Source organism: Stenella coeruleoalba (genome assembly GCF_951394435.1).
Source record: "Stenella coeruleoalba genome assembly, chromosome: 1".
Lineage (NCBI taxonomy): Eukaryota > Metazoa > Chordata > Mammalia > Artiodactyla > Delphinidae > Stenella > Stenella coeruleoalba.
The window spans coordinates 12,406,564-12,429,851 of NC_137169.1; the positions used below are offsets into that span (position 1 = coordinate 12,406,564).

Below are 23,288 nucleotides of genomic sequence, written 5' to 3' on the forward strand. Positions count from 1 at the left end.
CCCGGACCAGGGATCAAACCCGTGTCCCCTGCATTGGCAGGCGGATTCTTAACCACTGCACCACCGGGGAAGTCCTGAAGGTTTCTGAATACAGAAGTAATATAACTAAAGCAGCAATTCTGAGAACTTTCTAAGCGGCTTTCCTCTCCTGTCAATGAACTTTCTTTATGAAAAACCATTAATAAATACAGCTTTTGTGGCCTAAGATAGATCACATCTCAGTCTCACTTTGATGGAGGGATATAAATCACTAATAGAATAAAATGGTATCGGGAATTCCCTGGTGGCCCTGTGGTTAGGACTCGGTGCTCTCACTGCCAGGGCCTGGGTTGAACCCCTGGTGGCGGAGCTAAGATCCTGCAAGGCGTGGGGTGCAGCCGGAAAAAAAAAAAAAAAAAAAGAATAAAATGGCATCTACAAAAATCAATTAAAATGGAGAGTTAATTCTAGAAAAAGTTGGGGCTTCCCTGGTGGCGCAGTGGTTAAGAATCCGCTTGCCAATGCTGGGGACACGGGTTCAAGCCCTGGCTCGGGAAGATCCCACATGCCACAGAGCAACTAAGCCCGTGCACCACGACTACTAAGCCTGCACTCTAGAGCCCCTGAGCCACAACTGCTGAGCCGACGTACCACAACTACTGAAGCCTGTGTGCCTAGAGGCTGTGCTCCGCAACAAGAGAAGCCCGCGCACCACAACGAAGACCCAATGCAGCCAAAAATAAATAAATAAAATAAATTAATTTTTTAAAAAAATCCTAAAAAAAAAAAAATTCTAGAAGTCAAAAACTCTAAATTGTCTATTTGCCAAAACATTTTATTTATAATTTTACTACTTAAATTTGTATTTTATAAACAATATCCTTCATGTTCAAAATTTTTGTGTGACCCTAGTCAAATTCAGTGTTTGCTGAACATACACTACGTTAAGATAAAGAGTTATTGCAAAAATTAGTGCTAAGCTCTGGCTACTCCCTAAGCAGGATCCCAGAAAAACCTTCATGTATGCCTTTCCTTTGTTTGCCTCTTACATGATGTCAAATGTTTAAAAACCTAAGCATAACACCTTGACCTCTTTGGAGTAGAGATAGTACAAAAATCCAATGAAAAAGCAGAATACAAAATTATATCACAGTGCCTACAATATATTTAGGCTCATGCTCTTCCCTAATTCTGATTGTAAAATTAATATAAACCCTTATTTAACATTTTCTTCATTAAGAAGTCAGACAAAATACAAGCCTCCAAAGTAGCTTTTGGAAATACGACCACCGGCAGGATGGGATCTGCTTTCACAGTAAATACTTACTGTGTGAGAACCGCTGAGTGATTGGGGTTCCAGGATAAGGGTAAGTCCGACTCTCCCACTGAATGTTTCCTTCCTGGACAGCCTTTATGAAACCATGATAACACTGGTGGGCTACACCTAAAGACAAAAATAACAAAAGCTTCAGCCTGGACTCTTCGCTTGTAAATCAAATTATTAAATCTGCATCTATTAATTGTCTTATCACTTTTATAAGACATAAGTTTCTTTGAGGAACTCCAAATTTCTTTGATTTTTTCATTCAAAGACAGAAAACAGAATCACAGAATTTAAAAACTGGAAGATCTAATCCTTTCATTTTACCAAGGTTAAGTGACTCCCTCAAGGTTACAAAATCAGCTCACACTTAAAATCTGCTCCCCTCTACATCATATCATGAGGCAACACATCAAAATAATTGGTGCTATTTACTCCAAAGCAAAGGGGCTGGGAGATAATTTAGTTTTATGAGAAAAAGCGTGGTAAAACAGTCTCCGGAATATAACAGCTGTTCAGTAAATATCTATGGTTAGACCATGGCAACCAAGTATTCTCCATCTTAAACAAGGAGTAATAATAAGCTTACAGTGGATTATGAAATGATGAATTTATAACAAAGGAAAGCTGTTTTTTTAAAAAAAATCCGAGTTTTTACTATAATGCTGGATACATGTCATTATATATATGTCCAAACTCACAGAATGTACACCCTATGTAAACTACAGACTTTGGGTGACAAAGATGTATCAATGTATGAGCGTCAATTGTAAGAAATGTACCCCTCTGGTGAGGGATGTTGAAAGTAGGGGAGGCTGTGCATGTCTGGGGACAGGGGTATACGGGAAACCTACGAACCTGCTCAGTTTTGCTGTGAACTTAAAACCACTCTAAAAAAGTAAAGTCTATTTTTAAAAAAGTGAGAGCTTTATATTTCTGGAACAATCTGCTTTCCCAACACATGAAATTACTTTCTTATTTCAAAGAGAAACATTTTGAATGAAGAGTACAACCAATTTTTATATATATATATATATATATATATAAAAATTTTTAAATAAATTTATTTATTTATTTTTGGCTGTGTTAGGTCTTCATTGTTGCGTGTGGGCTTTCTCTAGTTGTGGTGAGCAGGGGCTACTCTTCGTTGCGGTGCAAGGGCTCTAGGCGCGTGGGCTTCAGTAATTGTGGCACGTGGGCTCAGTAGTTGTGGCTCGCGGGCTCTAGAGCGCAGGCTCAGTAGTTGTGGTGCACGGACTTAGTTGCTCCGCGCCGTGTGGGATCTTCCCGGACCAGGGTTCGAATCCGTGTCCCCTGCATTGGCAGGCAGATTCTTAACCACTGCGCCACCAGGGAAGCCCCAATTATTTATATTTTGAAAGAGTGTATCATTCTTGAATTTATGCCACCTTAATGGATCCTTAAGCAGGATCACAGAACATATTTTCTAATGATGATCATTATCCCTTGGTTGAACTCACAGTTAAGAAATGGAATATTAAAAAGACATGGCCATTTTTTGGTTTTGAAGAAGCTGGGGGCAGGAGAGGAATAAAGACGCATATGTACAGAATGGACTTGAGGACACGGGGAGTGGGAAGGGTAAGCTGGGATGAAGTGAGAGAGTGGCATGGACATATATACACTACCAAATGTAAAATAGATAGCTATTTTACATTATATTCTCCATAGCAAATGGAGATCAGCTCAGTGCTTTGTGACCAACTAGAGGAGTGGGATAGGGAGGGTGGGAGGGAGACACAAGATGGAGGAGATATGGGGATATATGTATATGTATAGCTGATTCACTTTCTTATAAAGCAGAAACTAACACTCCATTGTAAAGGATTTATACCCCAATAAAGATGTTTAAAAAAAGAAAAAAAAAAGACATGCCCATTTTTAATGTGTGACCATACTGCCAACTACGCACTGGTGAAGTAATACAGATTTGCAAATGCTGAAATGAGGTAAGGCAGTAATGAATAAAAGACAGACACATAATGATTGAGGGGAAAAAAAGCTGTCTTGGCAGTGACTTCCCCCAGAAGATCTAAGAATGCGAGTACTAGGTTAAGGCTCTTCTCTCCTAAAGAAAGATCAAAATGATAAGAACGCCAAATAAAACCTAAGAATAAATTCATATATTTGATTAGATCACCACCCCTTGTCTGTGATTCTCCACCTCTATTTTAGAGGTAAAACCATCTATTTCCACAGTGTAAGGAGCCAATCTCTCCTGAAGAGTCCGTTAACTCTGCAAACAGAAGCAGGCTGTGCATACCAGTATTACCAGTTGGGAGCAGATGAGCACAGGGCCCAGCAAACAGTTTCAACACAGCTGGTCCTTATTAGCTCTCTAGGTTGGACTTTGGACAAATGACAGGGACCCTAATCCTCAGAGAATCACTCTGATTTGAGGAAAAGATTTTAAGACTGATTCTGATCTAGAGGTTTTTCTCTCTCATATCTCTGGCTGCCTTGTTCCCAACAGGAAAGAAAAAATTGATACGACCCTTGCTTTGATCAAAGATTATTCAACTGGCTCGGTCATCTTCATTCAAAAAATGGGCCCTTTCCACCTAAAATGGAATGAAACCAAATAACTGCTATTAATTAAAACTACAGTACAACTAGTAACCTCAACATTTAGTCAAAGTTGAAATCTTGATTAGAAAATGGAGGGGAAAAAAAAAGAAACTCATTTAAAAAGTAAAAGACATACATAGGGCCTGTTGTGTTTAGAGATAAAATCAAGCAGTAAATGCTTTCATAATCCCACATCTGCCACAATTAGCTACTTTAAGCTATTCATAGTTCGCTATGAGGATTGTAAAACAGTTACAATAGTCCTGACAATAATAAGGGTTATATGAAGGTTAACTATTACTGTCAATCCAAATCCATCCCTACTCTACCTATTCAAGAACAACACAACATACCAGATCAACTCCAAGAATATGCAGAAAAAGAATCCTCATTTTAAAACTGGAAATTGGATTAAATACTATAGTATTCAAGCTGTTCATAAAATTAGGCAGGATAAAGAGAAAAGAAAAATGTACAATGCTAATCGTCTAACACTGAATTTTAGAACCACAATAAATTTAAGGGAGAAAAGAGAAAATGAAATTGGGAGGTAAAAATAAATCATTCAAACAAATTTTAAGTAAATAAATAAAACTTTCAAAAAAAAAAAAAAAAAAAACTTTCCACTTTCCACAGTACCTTTAATAAGTCGGTACCACTGTTTGCAGACAAGGGCTGCAGTTTTGTGTTCCTGGTATGGTGAGAGAAAGGACAGGATATACTCCAAAACCTCTTCTGGCAGCTCAGACATGGACCTATTATGTCTAGTCTCCTCAACCTCCAATACTGGGCGGGGCTCCTCATCTTGCTCCATTGTCCCTTCCAGCACAGTCTCTTCTTGGTCCACAGCCATGAAACTATCATCTTCACTGTCCGAGGAGCTGGCCATGACATTCCACTTGACAGCTACAGCGGGAAAGAAACAAACATCAGTATACACTGTCTGAAGTTCTGAAATAACTCAGGCAAGGCATCCAAGCTGTTCATGATTTCTTTTAGATGCTCAATCTGAAATCTGTCCTTTAGCACTTTCCCACACCAGTTGTGAGCCGCCTTAATTTATCAAGTACAGCTCAAATACCAATGCCATCCCAAATATCTAATAAATCCCTAAAGGCTTCTGATGGTATTTTTTTCTCTCCACTGAAAACCAGAGTGACAGCCGAGTTCTGGTATAACCATAAAACCAAAAAACTTGTTCTCAACAACTCCTCTAACTCAAGGATCTGACTGGCAGACAGCAAAGGGAACAGCAACTAGCTTCCCTTGGCCAGTAATATGATTCAACACCTCAAACTTAGAAGAAAAAACTAACTGTGGGTCCTAAAAGAGTAAAAAGAACATTCTGAGGATATGGGAATAAGAAATGACAGGTTTTTTAGCTTTTATACAAGGTAATTCACTTAAGAGGACAATAAATATTTCAATAACAGGCTTAACTAGCTATAATACCAAACACAAGGCAATATTTATATTAGAAAACATCATAACAGATCCAAGGAGTGAAAAACTGGAAATAATACAAATGCCCACCACCAACAGAACAGGTAGATTGTGGCACATTCACACAACAGAATACTATACAGCAAGGAACCACAGATACACACATGGGTGAATCTCTTAAACATAATACTGAGCAAAGAAGACAAAATAGTACATACTACATGACCATGCTTATATCAAGTTCAAAACCAGGCAAAATTAATTTATGTTGTTGCAAGTGAGGATAGCGGTTACCAAAGGTAACGACTGGGAGGCTCCTGGGGTAGTGGTAAAGCTTCCTGATTGGGTGATGGTTACACAGATGTGTTCAGTTTGTGAAAAATTCACCCAGGTGAACACTTAACACACTTCTCTAAAGTTTACCAAAATAAGCCACTATTAACAGTTACCTCTAGTGGAGATTAATTAATTTTTTAAAAAATATTATGGGTATTTTTAAATGTCTTTGTGCTACCTGTATTCCCTGAATTTTCTAGGAAGAGCACAAGTTAAAACACACACAGATGGACTTCCCTGGTGGCGCAGTGGTTAGGAATCCGCCTGGCAATGCAGGGGACATGGGCTCGAGCCCTGGTCCGGGAAGATCCCACATGCCGCAGAGCAACTAAGCCCGTGCACCACAGCTACTGAGCCTGCGCTCTAGAGCCCATGAGCCACAACTACTGAGCCCGCGTCTAGAGCCCATGCTCTGCAACAAGAGAAGCCACCGCAATGAGAAGCCTGCGCACCACAATGAAGAGTAGCCCCTGCTCACTGCAACTAGAGAAAGCCGCATGCAGCAACAAAGACCCAGCACAGCCAAAAATAAATAAATAAATAAATAAATAAAACATACACAGAGGCAGGTAATTCATTTATACCACACCAGTGATGTTTCATGCAAATCCTGAGGTAAAAACAGTACAATGTTCAGGAAATAGGGTGATTTATGTAAGAAGTGTGTCACAGGTTAGATTCTAGAGGAAGCAGATGCTAAAATAAAATTAGGAATGAAAAAGGTTTAATGGGGAGAACTCTTACGAGAAGAAAAGAATAGGATTTAGCAGGAGGAGCCATCAGACCATGAGGCAGATCTGACAAAGCCTGTCCAACAGAGAGCTCGGGAGCAAGGACGGCCAGCAGAGGACTCCAGAGCTGGGCAAGAAGGTGAGGCTCTTAGATCACTGCTCTGCTCACCACCACTGCCTGCCCTGAGAAGAGCATGACCTTGTTTCCAATGCTGTGGCAGACCCTGAAAGGACTAACAGCTTTCTTTTGCTACATTCCTTACAAACAGGCAGCAAGTCATTTCTTGAAGGGGCATCTGAGTTCATTCTATAATTTGTTAATACATCTATTCCCTTGACCATACACACCTACCCTGATCATTCACTACGCCATCCACCTTACAAATTTCCAGCATTCCCTCCAGCACTAACGAGAAGGATAAGAAATAACAGGAAGAGAAGAGTGACCCTGAAATATACTTTGGGGCCTAGAGAAAGATCTGAAATGTTCCAAAAGGTGAGGGGCGGGGGTGCGAGGAGAGCAAAGGAAAGAAACCTCCAACCTCATCTCTACCGCTCCTGTAATTCACATACTAATTATGTACAGCATCTTAAAAACTGGAAGAATGATCACATTAAGAAAAACATGAGTCAAAACTCATGAAATTGCTCCCAACATAATTTATCCACAAAATTAGCTCATGATACTGCAATGTATCCTAGCAAAGTGGCTGCTAGAATCTTGAAGATGATGAACAACGGGTGGCTAATTAGAAGTAGGGGAGGGACGTCCCTGGTGGCACAGTGGTTAAGAACCTGCCTGCCAATGCAGGGAACACAGGTTCGAGCCCTGGTCCGGGAAGATCCCACATGCCACGGAGCAACTAAGTCCGTGCGCCACAACTACTAAGTCTGCGCTCTAGAGCCTGTGAGCCACAACTACTGAGCCCACGTGCCATAACTACTGAAGCCTACACACTCTAGGGCCTGCATGCCACAACTACTGAGCCTGCGTGCTGCAACTACTGAAGCCTGTGTGCCTAGAGCCCGTGCTCTGCAATAAGAGAACCCATCGCAATGAGAAGCCCATGCACCGCAACGAAGAGTAGCCTCTGCTCGCCACAACTAAAGAAAGCCCACGTGCAGCAACGAAGACCCAACGCAGCCAAAAAAAAAAGGTAGGAGAGTAGCCTAAATCCCCCTATCTGGGGGAGAGTGGTGGCGGCAGAGGGAGGGCAGCAGCAATTCCCTCCATTCCTCAAAAGTAGAGAAGTATTGTGATAGGTTCACTATAAACTGTGTTAAATAAAAAATCCTTAGCCACATCTGCCCTATTTTCAGTGAACTGTTTTTCCACATGCTTAACTTGCTAGAGGAAGGCCTTTCCATTTCTAGCCCTAACTCCTACCCTAAAAAGAACAGTTACATATCAAAATGACTATACTACCCAAGGCAATCTACAGATTCAATGCAATCCCTATCATATTACCAATGGCATTTTTCACAGAACTAGAACAAAAAATCTTAAATTTTGTATGGAGAAACAAAAGACCCTGAATAACCAAAGCAATCCTGAGAAAGAAAAATGGAGCTGGAGAAATCAGGCTCCCTGACTTCAGACTACACCACAAAGCTACAGTCATCAAAACAGTATGGTGCTGGCACAAAAACAGAAATATAGATCAATGGAACAGGATAGAAAGCCCAGAAATAAATCCACACACCTATGGTCAATTAATCAATGACAAAAGAGGCAAGACTATACAATGGAGGAAAGACAGTCTCTTCAATAAATGGTGCTGGGAAAACTGGACAGCTATATGTAAAAAAATGAAATTAGAACATTCTTTAACACCATACACAAAAATAAACTCAAAATGGATTAAAGACCTAAATATAAGACGGGATACTATAAAACTCTTAGAGGAAAACACAGGCAGAACACTCTTTGACATAAATTGCAGCAATATCTTTTTTGAGCCATCTCCTAGAATAATGAAAATAAAAACAAAAATAAACAAATGGGACCTAATTAAATTCAAAAGCTTTTGCACAGCAAACGAAACCATAAACAAAACGAAAAGACAACCCACAGAATGGGAGAAAATATTTGCAAACTATGCAACAGACAAGAGATTAGTCTCTCTCCAAAATTTAAAAACAGCTCATGAGGCTCAATAGCAAAAAAACAAACAACCCAATCAAAATAAGGGCAAAAGACCTAAATAGACATTTCTTCAAGGAAGACATACAGATGGCCAAGAGGCACATGAAAAGATGCTCAACATCTCTAATTATCAGAGAAATGCAAATCAAAACTACAGTGAGATAACACTTCACACCAGTCAGAATGGTCATTATTAAGAAAAAAATCTATAGGGAATTCCCTGGTGGTCCAGTGGTTAGAACTCTGTGCTTTCACTGTCCAGGGCCCGGGCTCAATCCCTGGTCAGGGAACTAAGTTCCTGCAAGCTGCACGGCACAGCCAAACAAACATATCTACAAATAATAAATGCTGAAGAGGGTGTGGAGAAAAGTGAACCCTCCTACACTGCTGGTGGGAATGTAAATTGGTACAGCCTATGGAGAACAGTATGGAGGTTCCTTAAAAAACTAAAAATAGAGTTACCATATGATCCAGCAATCCCACTCCTGGGCATATATCCAGAGAAAAACATGGTTCGAAAGGATACATGCACCCCAGTGTTCACTGCAGCACTGTTTACAATAGCCAAGACATGGAAACAACCTAAATGTCCATCGACAGATGAATGGATAAAGATGTGGTACAATGGAATATTACTCAGCCATTAAAAAGAATGAAATTATGCCATTTGCAGCAACATGGATGGACCTGGAGATTATCATACTAAGTGGAGTAGGTCAGATAGAGAAAGACAAATATCATATGATATCGCTTGCATGTGGAATCTTAAAAATAATGATACAAATGAACTTATTTACAAAACAGAAACAGACTCACAGACTTAAGAGAATGAATTTATGGTTACGGGGGGAGGGGGGGAGGAGGGATAGATTGGGAGTTTGGGACTGACATGTACACACGGCTATATTTAAAACAGATAACCAACAAGGACCTACTGTCAGGGAACTCTGCTCAATATTCTGTAATAACCTAAACGGGAAAAGAATTTGAAAAAGAATAGACACATTTATATATATTACTGAATCACTATGCTGTACACCTGAAACTAACATAACATTGTTAATCAAATATACTCCAATATAAAATTTCTAAAAATCTTTTAAAAAAGAGTACAGAAAACAATAAAAATAATTAGAATTTTTCTGGCCCCTCTCCCACAAAAGTGCCTTTTTCTACTGGAAAAAATATCACTTCCCACAATCCTTCTTACTCTTTCCCCTGCAAGTTATCATTTTTCATCTCCCATTGACCATATTCCTTTATTTGTTGACTTTCTCGTATATTTAACCCTCATTCACCTCTGAAATTCACCAAGGAAAAGAGTCCAAAGAAACAGATTCCTTGATTTCGGCTGCATCTTTCACATTTGAATTAAATATAACATGTGAAATACAACTGCTCCCTTACACATCTTGACAGATTGTGAGCTGAGGGTCTGCTTCTGAACAAACTGAATCAATGAAGGCTGCAAAAGGTTATTTATATTACTATTTTTTCCCAAGCAAAATAAATCTGTTTGGCTCAATAAAACAACTTCTTACTCTCTTCCCAAACCTTCTCAAAGTACAATTAGCAAGCTTAAATAAAGGGACTCACACTTTTGTAATTCCAAGTTTTAAGCAATTCTCATCGTTCAACCATTTCACTGTCCATAAAAGCAGCAAACCTCATGCCCCCGAGGGCATGTTTGCTGACTTGGCTTTGAGCACAGATGCCAATGAGAACACACAGGTATGGGCTCAGATGCAAATCCTCTGTAATTACGTGCCCTGCACCAATTTGCACAACCCTTCATTTTCATGTCCATGATTAGGTAATGAAATCATCACTCATACTCCCAGAGGATATAGAGACACTTTGAAACAGTTTTTCATTTTTTCATGCCAAAAGGTGTACACTGGCCTGAGAGTCTGCTGCCAGACTCCTGAGCCGTACCCAATGACCCTTTGCTGGGTCAAGAGGGATGGTACTGAAGAGAAACCATTTATTTGGCCCAGCTGTATCTTTTCTTTTGAAAAACTACTACACTATATCCAACTAAATACAAACCAATATTTAAAACCCAAATATTTTGCCCTTCTGGAGTTTAAATTAAGGTTAAGACTTTGAGACTGGGAGATCTGGCTACTGCTTCTAGCAATAATGATCTGTTACCAAGGCTAAGTCACACAGTTAAAACAGGAAAATCTCTCTATCCCTAAGTAATGAAAGTTCCCCACCTACTTCATAAAGATTCTGTAAAGCCAGCAGATGGCAACAAACTCCTCTGAACTTATTGGAGGAAACAGATTAACTTGTGAAGGGTTAAAATCGATTCAAAGAAATTCAAGATGGGAATGAAACTACTTTGTTATCCATGTAACAATCACTGCCTAGTACAATATTTGACCAATTGTACCTTTGATTTCTACACAACTAGCCATCTGACAATCCTCTTGGAGTAAACACATTTTCTTTTCTTAAGAAAATCAGAATACACTTCACTTACCTGAAAGGAAATTGAACATTTAAAATACAATCAAGCTTATTCTTCACAATTTCAAAAGGTTAAAAAATGCAATTAAGGAAGAACCTTAATGATGATGGTAAAAAAAAAGCACTGAGACCTAACTAAAGAATGCGTAGCTGGATTGAATGGAAAGCACCCACAGTCATCGTCAGCATGAGGGCCTCTCAAGCTTCGGGGCAAAGTAGCAACCCTGCACAGACCTCATTATGAACTCATGAAGTTACCCACCCCGGCCACACTAATGGGAGCTAAGCTTTTTTTTTAATATTTATTTATTTATTTGGTTGTGCTGGGTCTTAGTTGTGGCAGGTGGGCTCCTTAGTTGCAGCACGTGGGCTCCTTAGCTGCGGATCGCAGGCTCCTTAGTTGTGGCCCGCGAGCACATGAGCTCCTTAGTTGTGGCATGCAAACTCTTAGTTATGGCATGCACATGGGATCTAGTTCCCTGACCAGGGATCGAACCCGGGCCTCCTGCAGTAGAAGCGTGGAGTCTTATCCACTGCACCACCAGGGAAGTCCCGTGAGCTAAGTATTAAATACTATCCTTGAAAACAGAAAATACTGTTGAATGAAGATTTACAGACCATAATATGATCCAATCTAAGATGATAATAAGTCTTCTTCATATTAATATACCACCATTATTATCATCATTGTACTAGGTCAAATGAAAAAGTTACAAGAAGTGAAAAAATGGTAAAATATAAATTTCTACCTTACTTCATGCACTCAATAAATACCAATGGAACATTTGCTATATGTGAAAATACTGTGCTTAGATCTCATGGGAATTATAAAAAGAAGATATGCCACTGTTTCCTCTCAAAGAGATTCACCCAGTAAGAGCCAAAGACACATAAAGAATACCAGCACAGGACAGACTGTGGTACCAATCAAGAAGCTCTAGCAGTTCAGGAAAGGAAGAGATGGCTTCCAACTAGTATGAGAAGGAAGTAACACAGAAGCAAGCATTTTGGCTTTAAAGAATAGGTAGCATCCCAGAGAATGAAATGGGGGAAGGTGGAAAGAGGAAAGATTTTCAAGTTACTGTCTCCTGTACGATATTCTTTGCCACTTGCAGAATTACTTTTAGGACAAAAGAGCAAAAACTGGGCTTCCCTGGTGGCACAGTGGTTAAGAATCCACCTGCCAATGCAGGGTCACGGGTTCGAGTCCTGATCTGGGAAGATCCCACATGCCATGGAGCAACTAAGCCCATGCAACATAACTACTGAGCCCACGTGTCACAACTACTGAAGCCCATGTGCCTAGAGCCCATGCTCCACAACAAGAGAAGCCACCGCAATAAGAAGCCCGTGCACTGCAACAAAGAGTAGCCCCTGCTCGCTGCAACTAGAGAAAGCCCGCGCAGTGACGAAGACCCAACGCAGCCAAAAATAAAATAAATTTTAAAAGAATGATAAAAAAATTTTTTTTAAAAAAGAGCAAAAACTTTTTTACTCGATGGGCATTTTACCACATGTACAAACTACTTAATATTTTATCTACATTAACAGAAGCTCATGATCTGGAGACTCCTTAGTTCCTGACAGTCAATGTTTTGATATAAAAAAAGTCTAGAAATAGAATAATTTGGCATAACTACTGTTGCTATTAGCAAACTGTGAGCTATTTTGACAAGTAAATTCAGAGAGCTGTTTCTAGAAAGCATTCCAAATTTAATAACAGATATCAGCAGCAGTGAGGTTTGTTCTTTTTAAATGGTTAACTCATCTCTGTGTTATCCAAGTAAGAGTCCCTTTAATAAAAGAGAAAAATAAAGTATTTTCCCAAACTACTCAACAGTATACTTTCTTATCATTCTTTGCAATGGCTGATGTTAAATGAAAGCATTTTATGACTGTTACAGAATAGTAGCAGAAACGTACAGTTCTCAGGGCCATTCCCCATATTCATATGTAGCAGCCAAAGGATTTTACTAAGTATAAACGGCTGAGAAAAATATACTGGTTTCAATCATCAATGAAGATGTTCTAGGTTCTGAAAATTCCATATGGAGAACCATATACTCTAAGTTCAGCAAAATGTTTCATGTGGTACAAAATGAAAAAAGTATAACAAAACTTTAACACTCAAATTTATATTTCGTGAGAGCTTGAATTTTTAGATTTTAAGAGAAGACAGTAATAATATACAAAGTATAGCGTAATTCTAATTGTAGTAATTTAACTGTAGGACTTCCCTGGTGGCGCAGTGGTTAAGAATCCGCCTGCCAATGCAGGGGACACGGGTTCGAGCCCTGGTCCGGGAAGATCCCACATGCTGCGGAGCAACTAAGCCCGTGTGCCACAACTACTGAGCCTATGCTCTAGAGTCTGAGAGCCACAACTACTGAGCCCGCGTGCCACAACCACTGAAGCCCGCACACCTAGAGCCCGTGCTCCGCAACAAGGGAAGCCACCTCAATGAGAAGCCCGCGCACCACAATGAAGAGTAGCCCCCGCTCGCCGCAACTAGAGAAAGCCTGCGCACAGCAACGAAGACCCAATGCAGCCAAAAATAAACAAATAAATTTATAAAAAATAATAATAATTTAACTGTAACAGTGATTTTAAACAAAAGGCTTTCATTTGAAGTGTAGTACAAATCAGAGGAGAGTTAGAGAAAAGGTTCATTAAAAGGTACAATTTTCTAGGCTTGGAAATTATTTTCCTCTTGAAAATAATTATTTAGGAAAGTAAGAAAATGCAAAAGAGGCCAATAACCATACTGTAACAGTAGTAAACTGGGTTAACTCAAAATTGACTGCACCAGGCTGCAGAAACGCTCAAAGCACACCTACCTCTCCCTCTGTGCTTCCACAATACTAAGTACCTGCCTTCATACTAGCAATTACTATACTGTTGTCTGTCTGCCTCCTCCTCTCCCCTTAGGGCACAAAAGAAAATAATTCTATTTCTTGCATTCATATACACACTCAGCAAAAGGCTGCTGAATGAATAAGCAAACAAAGCTTTATGAATTCATTTTAGAGTCAACAAAAGCTAAATGTTCATTTCTAGATATTCTGATTGAAAAAGACAAACTTCATATCAAAAATTTAAATGAAAAATAATAAATCACAGATTTCAGATGGTTAAAGACAAATAAAACTAGAGGGTAAAAATGGGGCATAAGGGACTTCCCTGGCAGCCCAGTGGTTAAGACTCCATGCTTCCACTGCAGGGGGCACGGGTTTGATCCCTAGTCAGGGAACTAAGATCCTGTAAGCTGCATGGTGCAACCAAAAAAATTAAAAAATTTTTTTAAATTAAAAATAAATAAAATGTATAGTACTTAAGCAAATCATTACTATTTTTAAAAAATATTTATTTATGGGCTTCCCTGGTGGCGCAGTGGTTGAGAGTCCGCCTGCCGATGCAGGGGACACGGGTTCGTGCCCCAGTCCGGGAAGATCTCACATGCCGCGGAGCGGCTGGGCCTGTGAGCCATAGCCGCTGAGCCTGCGCGTCCAGAGCCTGTGCTCCGCAACGGGAGAGGCCACAACAGTGAGAGGCCCGCATACCAAAAAAAAAAAAAATATATATATATATATTTATTTATTTATTTATTTATTTATTTGGTTGCACCGGGTCTTAGTTGCAGCACATGGGCTTCTCAGTTGCAGCTCGCTGGCTCCTTCTTTGCGGCACATGGGCTCCCCCGTTGCGGCATGTGAACTCTTAGTTGTAGCATGCATGTGGGATCTAGTTCCCTGACCAGGAATGGAACCCGGGCCCCCTGCATGGGGAGCGCGGAGTATTAACCACTGCGCCACCAGGGAAGTCCCAAGTCATTACTATTTTTAAGATGCTCTGATTTTTCTGCCATTATGTACCCTCATTCTGAAAACAAGGGAGGAGTATGCAAAACCACTGCATATCAGGATTCTCTTAGCTTTTTGGGGAAAGGTTCTATCACAATGGTTCCCAGACCTCTGAATTTCACAGACCAGCAAGTTTGTTTGAACTGACATAGGGTCGACAACTTTTTATTTTCCCAAATAAGGCAGGAAAAAAAAAACACAAAAAAACCTACCTACCCACACCCACAAATCCTACCATCTAATATCGTCATAGTTTCATAAAAGGACGTTTAAAAACCTGAACAAGTTGGATTGGAAGATCATAATCTCTGATAAAGGCTTTTCCTTCCAAGAAAGGAAACCTTATAAACACACGCATGCACAAACCCTCAAGACAATAAGAACCTGAACCAATTTTTTGGGGACTACTATTTCACTACTATGTCAGGCTATTTCATTTTACTACTTATTTACTTTGTGAAAAAAAATCCCACAATTTAAACAAGTTATACAGTCTGAAATTTTTTAAAGGCTAATTTAAATTAAAACTCCCAGCATGCTGGGAAACCATTTCCACATGCTAGAAAAAGAGAGACAATGATGGCTACTGGCAAGAATGCATGAAAGATGAATGTAACCTGATTTCTTTTAAAAATAGCTTAGCTGCTCTTTTGTTTCATTGGCTGGTGAATTCATAACGTTTTTTTACTCAAGTGTTTCCCCCACTAAATTCTTAAGGTCTGTATTTTTAACAAGACAACTGTAGCACCTTTTTTTCTTTTAAACTGCAATGGAATACATCAAATTTTATTACTGTTATTAGGGATACTACAGTCAAACCATAGAGTTTCAAAACTTCCCATAGAAGCTAAAGTTTAAAACATTAAGATGCTATTTTATGACACATTAAAAGAAAAAAGAGAAAGGAAAAAAAGGAACAAATCCAAACCTCATTCCAAAATGATCTAAGTTAGAAAACTCTTCAAAATCCAGAGGAAAGTCTTTTTCCAGAGGAAAACAAAAGTCTCCCCTGAGTTAAGGATAGTTAAAGCAATCATCACTTCATGGTTTCAGTTTTAAGAAGGGCTAACATCTTTCTAGTTCAGTCATCCACTGCAGATCTGTTTCAATGGAAGGAAGAAATTTTTTTTAAGTTTTATTTTATTATTATTATTATTTTTGGCCACAACGTGCAACTTGAAGGATCTTAGTTCCCTGACCAGGGATCAAACCCGTGGCCCCTGCAGTGGAAGTGCAGCGTCCTAACCACTGGACCACCAGGGAATTCCCAGAAGGAATAATTTTTAAAAAATCAAATTCATTTTACTTTGCATAATCAGCTCTGTAGCATTAAATGAATATTTTCCCCATAATTAAAAAACAGCAATTGATTTTAAGTTTCTTTTAAATATATCAACACATACAAGTATTTCTACTATTGCACAGAACTTCTTGTATAGCTGATCCTTGAACAAGGCGGGAATTAGGGGCGTCTACCCTCCTCCACTCAGTTGAAATCTGCGTATAACTATTGGGTTGGCCAAAAAGTTCCTTCAGTTTTTAAGTAAAAATAAAAGACACATTTTTCATTTTCACCAAGAACTTTACTGAACAATGTATTCACCATTTTGTTCCACTACCTTCTGCCATTTTTCAGGCAACTTCATAATTCCATCTTCCCAAAACTTTTTATCTTTTTGAGCAAAGAACTGTTCCAGGTGTCTTTTACAGTCTTCCAGGGAATTGAAATTTTTCCCATTAAGAGAATTTTGTAAAGATTGAAATAAATGGAAATCTAAAGGTGCAATGTCTGGTGAATACAGTGGATGAATCAGAACTTCCCAGCCAAGCTGTAACAGTTTTTGCCTGGTCATCAAAGAAACATGCAGTCTTGCATTATCCTGATGGAAGATAATGCATTTTCTGTTGACTAATTCCAGACGCTTTTCGACAACTGCTGCTTTTGGTTGGTCTAACTGGGAGCAGTACTTGTTGGAATTAACCATTTGTTTTCAGGAAACAGCTCATAATAGAGGACTTCCTTCCAATCCCACCATATACACAGCATCACCATCTTTGTTTTTTGGGTTTTTAAAAATAAATTTATTTATTTTTGGCTGCATTGGGTCTTCGTTGCTGCGTGTGGGCTTTCTCTAGTTGCAGCAAGCGGGGGCCTCCCTTTGTTGCGGAGCATGGGCTCTAGGTGCGTGGGCTTCAGTAGTTGTGGCTTGTGGGCTCTAGAGCGCAGGCTCAGTAGTTGTGGTGCACGGATCTTCCCAGACCAGGGCTTGAACCTGTGTTCCCCGCATTGGCAGGTGGATTCTTAACCACTGTGCCACCAAGGAAGTCCCAACATCACCTTCTTTGGATGAAGACCAGCCTTTGGTGTGCTTGGTGGAAGTTCATTTCACTTGCCCCATGATCTCTTCTGTTCCACATTATTGTACAGTATCCACTTTTCATCGCCTGTCACAATTTGTTTTAAAAACAGAACGTTTTCGTCACGTTTAAGTAGAGAATCACATGTGGATATATGGTCAAGAAGGTTTTCTTCACCTAACTTATACAGAACCCAAACATCAAAGCGATCAACATAACCAAGCTAGTGCAAATGATTTTCAACACTTGATTTGGATATTTTGAGCCTGTCGGCTATCTCCTGCGTGCTATAACGTTGATTGTTCTCAATTAATGTCTCGATTTGATCGCTATCAACTTCAACAGGTCTACCCGACGGTGGAGCATTGCCCAGCGAGAAATCTCCAGCATGAAACTTCACAAACCACTTTTGACGCGTTCGATCAGTCACAGCACCTTCTCCATACACTGCACAAATCTTTTTGTGAGTTTCAGTTGCGTTCTTACCTTTCTTAAGGTAACAAAGCATAATATGCCGAAAATGTTGCTTTTTTTCTTCCATCTTCAATATTAAAATGGCTACACAAAAATTCACCAATTTTGATGGGTTTTTTTTAAGTGCACGCTGGTATGACAGCTGCCACAATACAATCTAACAAAATTGTTTTTAATCAAGTTAAAGATAACTAAGTGCTACTAGAGCCATCTTACGGAAACGCCCAACGCAGTTTCTGGCCAACCCAATAACAGCCCTCCTTATATGCGTTTCCTCCAATCCACCCCCAGATGGTGTACTACTGCAGTATTTACTACTGGAAAAAGAAAAGCCCTGTATAAGTGGTCCCTTGCAGTTCACATCTGTTGCTCAAGGGTCAACTATATAAGCATTTCCTTCTTCAGAAGAAGGAATACTGCAGTAATGTATTGGATTTGGTGGCATTGACTTGCCGTTTGACTCAGCAAGTTAATTTTCAGGCATCTTTCCAACACAAACATCTATACATGTGCACTAGTGGAGGTTTGCTGCATCTTCTCTGTAATGACAAAAACTTGCAACTACCTAGAAGTCCATTAATAGGACTTCCCTGGTGGTCCAGTGGTTAAGATGTAGCTCCTCCGCTGCAGGCGGCACGGGTTTAATCTCTGGTCGGGGAAGTTCTGCATGCTGTGCAGTGCGGCCAAAGAGGAAAATAAAAGTCCATTAATGGAAGAATGGCTATGTAAATTATGCTATATCTAAGCTACAGAATTTAAAGCACTAGTTTTTTAAAATGTGGGTATGCCAGCATATATTGGCATGAAAAGATCTCCAAAAACTGAAAAATAATATGATTAATATAATACCACTTATGTTAAATAATAAATCAATGGCTGCCCATCAGAATCGTCTGAGAACTATTAAAATTCAGATTCCTAAGCCCATTCAAGCCAAGCTAATCAAAATCTCTGGGGGGTTGGATCCCAGGCATTTTTATTTTTAAGAGAGCACCTGAACAGCTCTTTCACAGCCAGTTCAACGACAACAACAACAAAGGAACAAATCAAAATTGTATATCCACATAGGTATCTGTATCTATATCTATATGCATAGAAAAATGATCTAGAAAGACACACATCAAAGTTAGGAGCAGCACCTCTGAGGAGGGAAAGAAGGAGACTTTGCCTTTTTAAAATTAATTTTTAACAGCCAAATATTGATATATCATACAGACAAAACCATAGAGAGGTACAGCCACAGTGGGAAACAGTATGACAATTTCTCAAAAAATCAGTCAGATTTACCATATGATCCAGCAACTTCACTCCTGGGTATATACCCAAAAGAACTGAAAGCAGGAACTCAAACAGGTATCTGTATACCCATGTTCATAGCAGCGCTGTTCACAACAGCAAAAAGGTAGAAACAACTCAAATGTCTATCAGTGGATAACGGATAAACAAAATGTAGTATACACACGTAACAGAATATTATTTAGCCTTAAACAGGAAGGAAATTCTGACACATGCTACAAGGAGAAGCCTGAAGACATTATGCTAAGTGAAACAAGCCAGACATGAAAGGATAAGTACCACATGATTCCGATTATGTGAGGTACCTAGAGTACTCAAGTTATACAGCAGAGTAGAATGGTGGTTGCCAGGGGAGCTAGAGGGTGGAGAGAACAGGGAATTATTGTTCAATGTGTATGGAGTTTCAGTCAGGGAAGATAAAAACATTCTGGGATGAATAATGGTGATGGTTGCACAATAATGTGAATGTACTCAATGCCACTTAACTGTACAGTTAAAAATGATTAAAATGGTAAACTTCATGTTATGTAAATTTACCACAATTTTTTAAAACTGCATAGGACTTCCCTGGTGGTGCAGTGGTTAAGAATCCTCCTGCCAATGCAGGGGACACGGGATCGAACCCTAGTCTGGGAAGATCCCACATGCGGTAGAGCAACTAAGCCTGTGCGCCACAACTACTGAGCCCACACGCCACAACTACTGAAGCCCGTGCACCTAGAGCCCACGCTCTGCAACAAGAGAAGCCACCGCAATGAGTAGCCCCCACTCGCCACAACTAGAGAAAGCCCGCACGCAGCAACCAAGACCCAATGTAGCCAAAAATAAATAGATAATTTTTTTTAAATTGTAAAAAAAGAATTTTTAACAAAAAATACATATATATTCCTAAGCAATACACTGCTTAGTTGTTAAACGTAGCTGCAGTTCATTTTCACTGCAGTGTAAAACCTTGCTGTATGAATCAGTCATAATTTATCCTTGTTGAATGAAATCAATTGTTTCCAATGTTTTGCTCTTATGAAATAATGAGCATTTTTTAACTTCTCTAGAATACTGGCTTTCAAATTTTGACAGCAACCACAATAAGAAAATACACTTTACCTCATAAATCAGTCTACCCACACATACACAGATACATAGCTAGGAATAAGTTTCACAAAATAATACCCTTACAGTAAAGTACACTGATATTTTCTATTGTATTTACCAGTTAAGAAAATGGTTGGTCAAATGCCACTAAATTGTCTTCATTCTAATGGGCTGCAAGCCACAGGCTGAAAAACAACGCTCTAGAGTACATGTTTAGGAGTGAAATTGCTGGGTGTAGGTTATACATCTTTACTAGATAATGTCAAACTGTCTTTCAAAGTGACTGTTCCAATTTACACTCCCACCTGCAGTGTATGCAACAAGTGATTTTAATTTGACTTGATTTTAAAATCATAAAGGGGCTTTAAAAGTCTATCAAGGGCTTCCCTGGTGGCGCAGTGGTTGAGAGTCCGCCTGCCGATGTAGGGGACACAGGTTCGTGCCCCGGTCCGGGAAGATCCCACATGCCGCGGAGCGGCTGTGCCCGTGAGCCATGGCCGCTGAGCCTGCGCGTCCGGAGCCTGTTCCTCCGCAACGGGAGAGGCCACAACAGTGAGAGGCCTGTGTACCGCAAAAAAACAAAAACAAAACAAAACAAAAAGTCTATCAAATACTTTCGCTCAATTATTAAAATATCATGTTTCCTGTTAGTCTATTGGTGAAATAAGTTATATTAATTGATTTAAAAAAAATATTTATTTATTTGGCTGTGTTGGATCTTAGTTGCGGCACGCCGGGCCTTAGTTGTAACATGTGGGATTAGTTGCGGCATGCAGGATCTAGTTCCCTGATCAGGGATTGGAACCCGGGCCCCCTGCATTGGGAGCGCAGATTCTTGATTAACCATAGGACCATCACTGGACCACCTTACTAATTGATTTTCTAATGTTAAAACAAGCTTGCATTCCTCAGATAAACTGAATTAGGCCACAGTTTATTATATGTTTTACAATGCTAGATTCATTCTGCTAATGTTTAGTTTAGGATTTTTGCATCTATGTTCATGAGAAACACAACATATAATTTCTTTCTTGTACTGTCCATTCCTGGTTTTGGAATCAAAATCATGCTAGTTTCATAAACTGATTTGGGGACTGTTCCTTTCCCCCCCATTCTCTGGAAGAATTTACATAAAACTGGAATTACCTGTTCCTTGAATATTTGGCAGAAATTGCTTGCAAATCTATATAGACCTGCAGTTTTCTTTTTTTTAAAGGAAGTTTATTTATTAATTATTTTTTGGCTGCTTTGAGTCTTTGTTGCTGCACGTGGGTTTTCTCTAGTTGCAGCAAGCAGGGCTTTCTCTTCGTTGCGGTGCGCAGGCTTCTCATTGCGGTGGCTTCTCTTGTGGCGGAGCACTGGCTCTAGGCGTGTGGGCTTCAGTAGTTGTGGCTCACGGGCTCAGCAGTTGTGACTCGTGGGCTCTAGAGTGCAGGCTCAGTAGTTGTGGCACACGGGCTTAGTTGCTCCGCAGCATGTGGGATCTTCCCGGACCAGGGCTCGAACCTGTGTCCCCCGCGTTGGCAGGCGGATTCTTTATTTTTATTTATTTTTGGCTGCATTGGGTCCTTGTTGCTGTGCGTGGGCTTTCTCTAGTTGTGGCGAGCGGGGGCTACTCTTCGTTGTGGTGCATGGGCTTCTCATTGCAGTGGCTTCTCTTGTTGTGGTTGTGGCTCATGGGCTCTACAGCGCAGGCTCAGTAGTTGTAGCCCACGGGCTTAGTTGCTCCGCGGCATGTGGGATCTTCCCGGACCAGGGCTCGAACCCGTGTCCCCTATATTGGCAGGCGGATTCTTAACCACTGCACCACCAAGGAAGTCCCTGGAGTTTTCTTTGTGAGACCTTTCTGTCCACTGATTCCATTTCTTTTGTAATAGGACTACTTGAGTTAGTCTCACTAGCCACAATCAACTATAGCTTTTATTACCATACAATTTAAACTTAGACTAGTGACAAAACATAGAGGTGAGCTACACTGATGCCATGTAAGCAATGAGTAAATGCCCTTGAACAGGTTTTATCTGTTCTGAAAACTTTCAATTTATGTTGAGCCAACTAACCTCTTCTAATCTCCAACAGACGTCACCAAAAAGTCTGTTCACTTACACAGCCCCCATGTCTATAACCTGCTTCTTCTCCACTAGATTCCTTTCTTCCCCACTACATTGTACACTCCTTGAGAGCAGAGACTAAGTCATATTCATCTTTGTACATCTAGCACATTAGTAGTTACCTTACCAATATAAATACTTTTTTTTTTTTTTTTTTTTTGTGGTACGCGGGCCTCTCACTGTTGTGGCCTCTCCCGTTGCGGAGCACAGGCTCCGGACGTGCAGGCTCAGCGGCCATGGCTCACAGGCCTAGCCGCTCTGCAGCACGTGGGATCCTCCTGGACCGGGGCACGAACCCATGTCCCCTGCATCGGCAGGCGGACTCTCAACCACTGCGCCACCAGGGAAGCCCACCAATATAAATACTTTTTTTAATGAATGAAGATCACAAGGTCCCTTACTGAAGAGCTTAATGTTAGTGACTCACTTCTGGGTTGCCAAGTGCACTCCTGAAGCGTTTAGTGTTGAAGAACTCTTATCAGACCATTCTTTCACATGGCCCTCCTTGTGACCAAAAGCACATCTACTAAGACAGTTTGCCTTAGCTGGTAGTACGATATAAAATAGGTTTTTGGGGGGGCTTCCCTGGTGGCGCAGTGGTTGAGGGTCCGCCTGCCGATGCAGGGAACGCGGGTTCTTGCCCCGGTCTGGGAGGGTCCCGCGTGCCGCGGAGCAGCTGGGCCCGTGGGCCATGGCTGCTGGGCCTGCGCGTCCGGGGCCTGTGCTCCGCGGCGGGTGGGGTCACAGTGGTGAGAGGCCCGCGTACCGCAAAAAAAAAAAAAAAATTTTTCTTCCCTGATGAAGCTACTGAAATAAAAGTAAATCTTGAGCTACTTGCTGCACCTGAACTCCCTGCTAACCAAATGAGTCAACTAAGTATAAAACTGTAAAATGAACAATAGGGATGACACTTCAAAATGATCAGGGGAAAACGCCAGGATATTATTCTGTGCCAGATTACAAATAACTGCCATGATTCAATCACAGATTCTAAGACGCCTGGAATTTTTGAAGACATACTAATCCTCTATGGAAATCTGCATGTTGCCAAAAACAAACAAAAAAGCAAGCTCCCAC

General features: G+C 40.4%; 1 protein-coding gene across 1 annotated transcript in view; it reads right to left on the minus strand.

The window, feature by feature from the left end:
* The window catches only part of FBXO42 (F-box protein 42), a 98,153-nt gene that overhangs the window by 41,746 nt on the left and 33,119 nt on the right, over positions 1–23,288 (minus strand). The window contains exons 2-3 of the mRNA XM_079901184.1: positions 4,529–4,795; positions 1,307–1,423 (exon numbers count right to left, since the gene is read on the minus strand). Coding sequence (XP_079757310.1) covers positions 1,307–1,423; positions 4,529–4,778 — 367 coding nt within the window. The 5' untranslated portion in view covers positions 4,779–4,795. The remainder of the gene's footprint in view (positions 1–1,306; positions 1,424–4,528; positions 4,796–23,288) is intronic.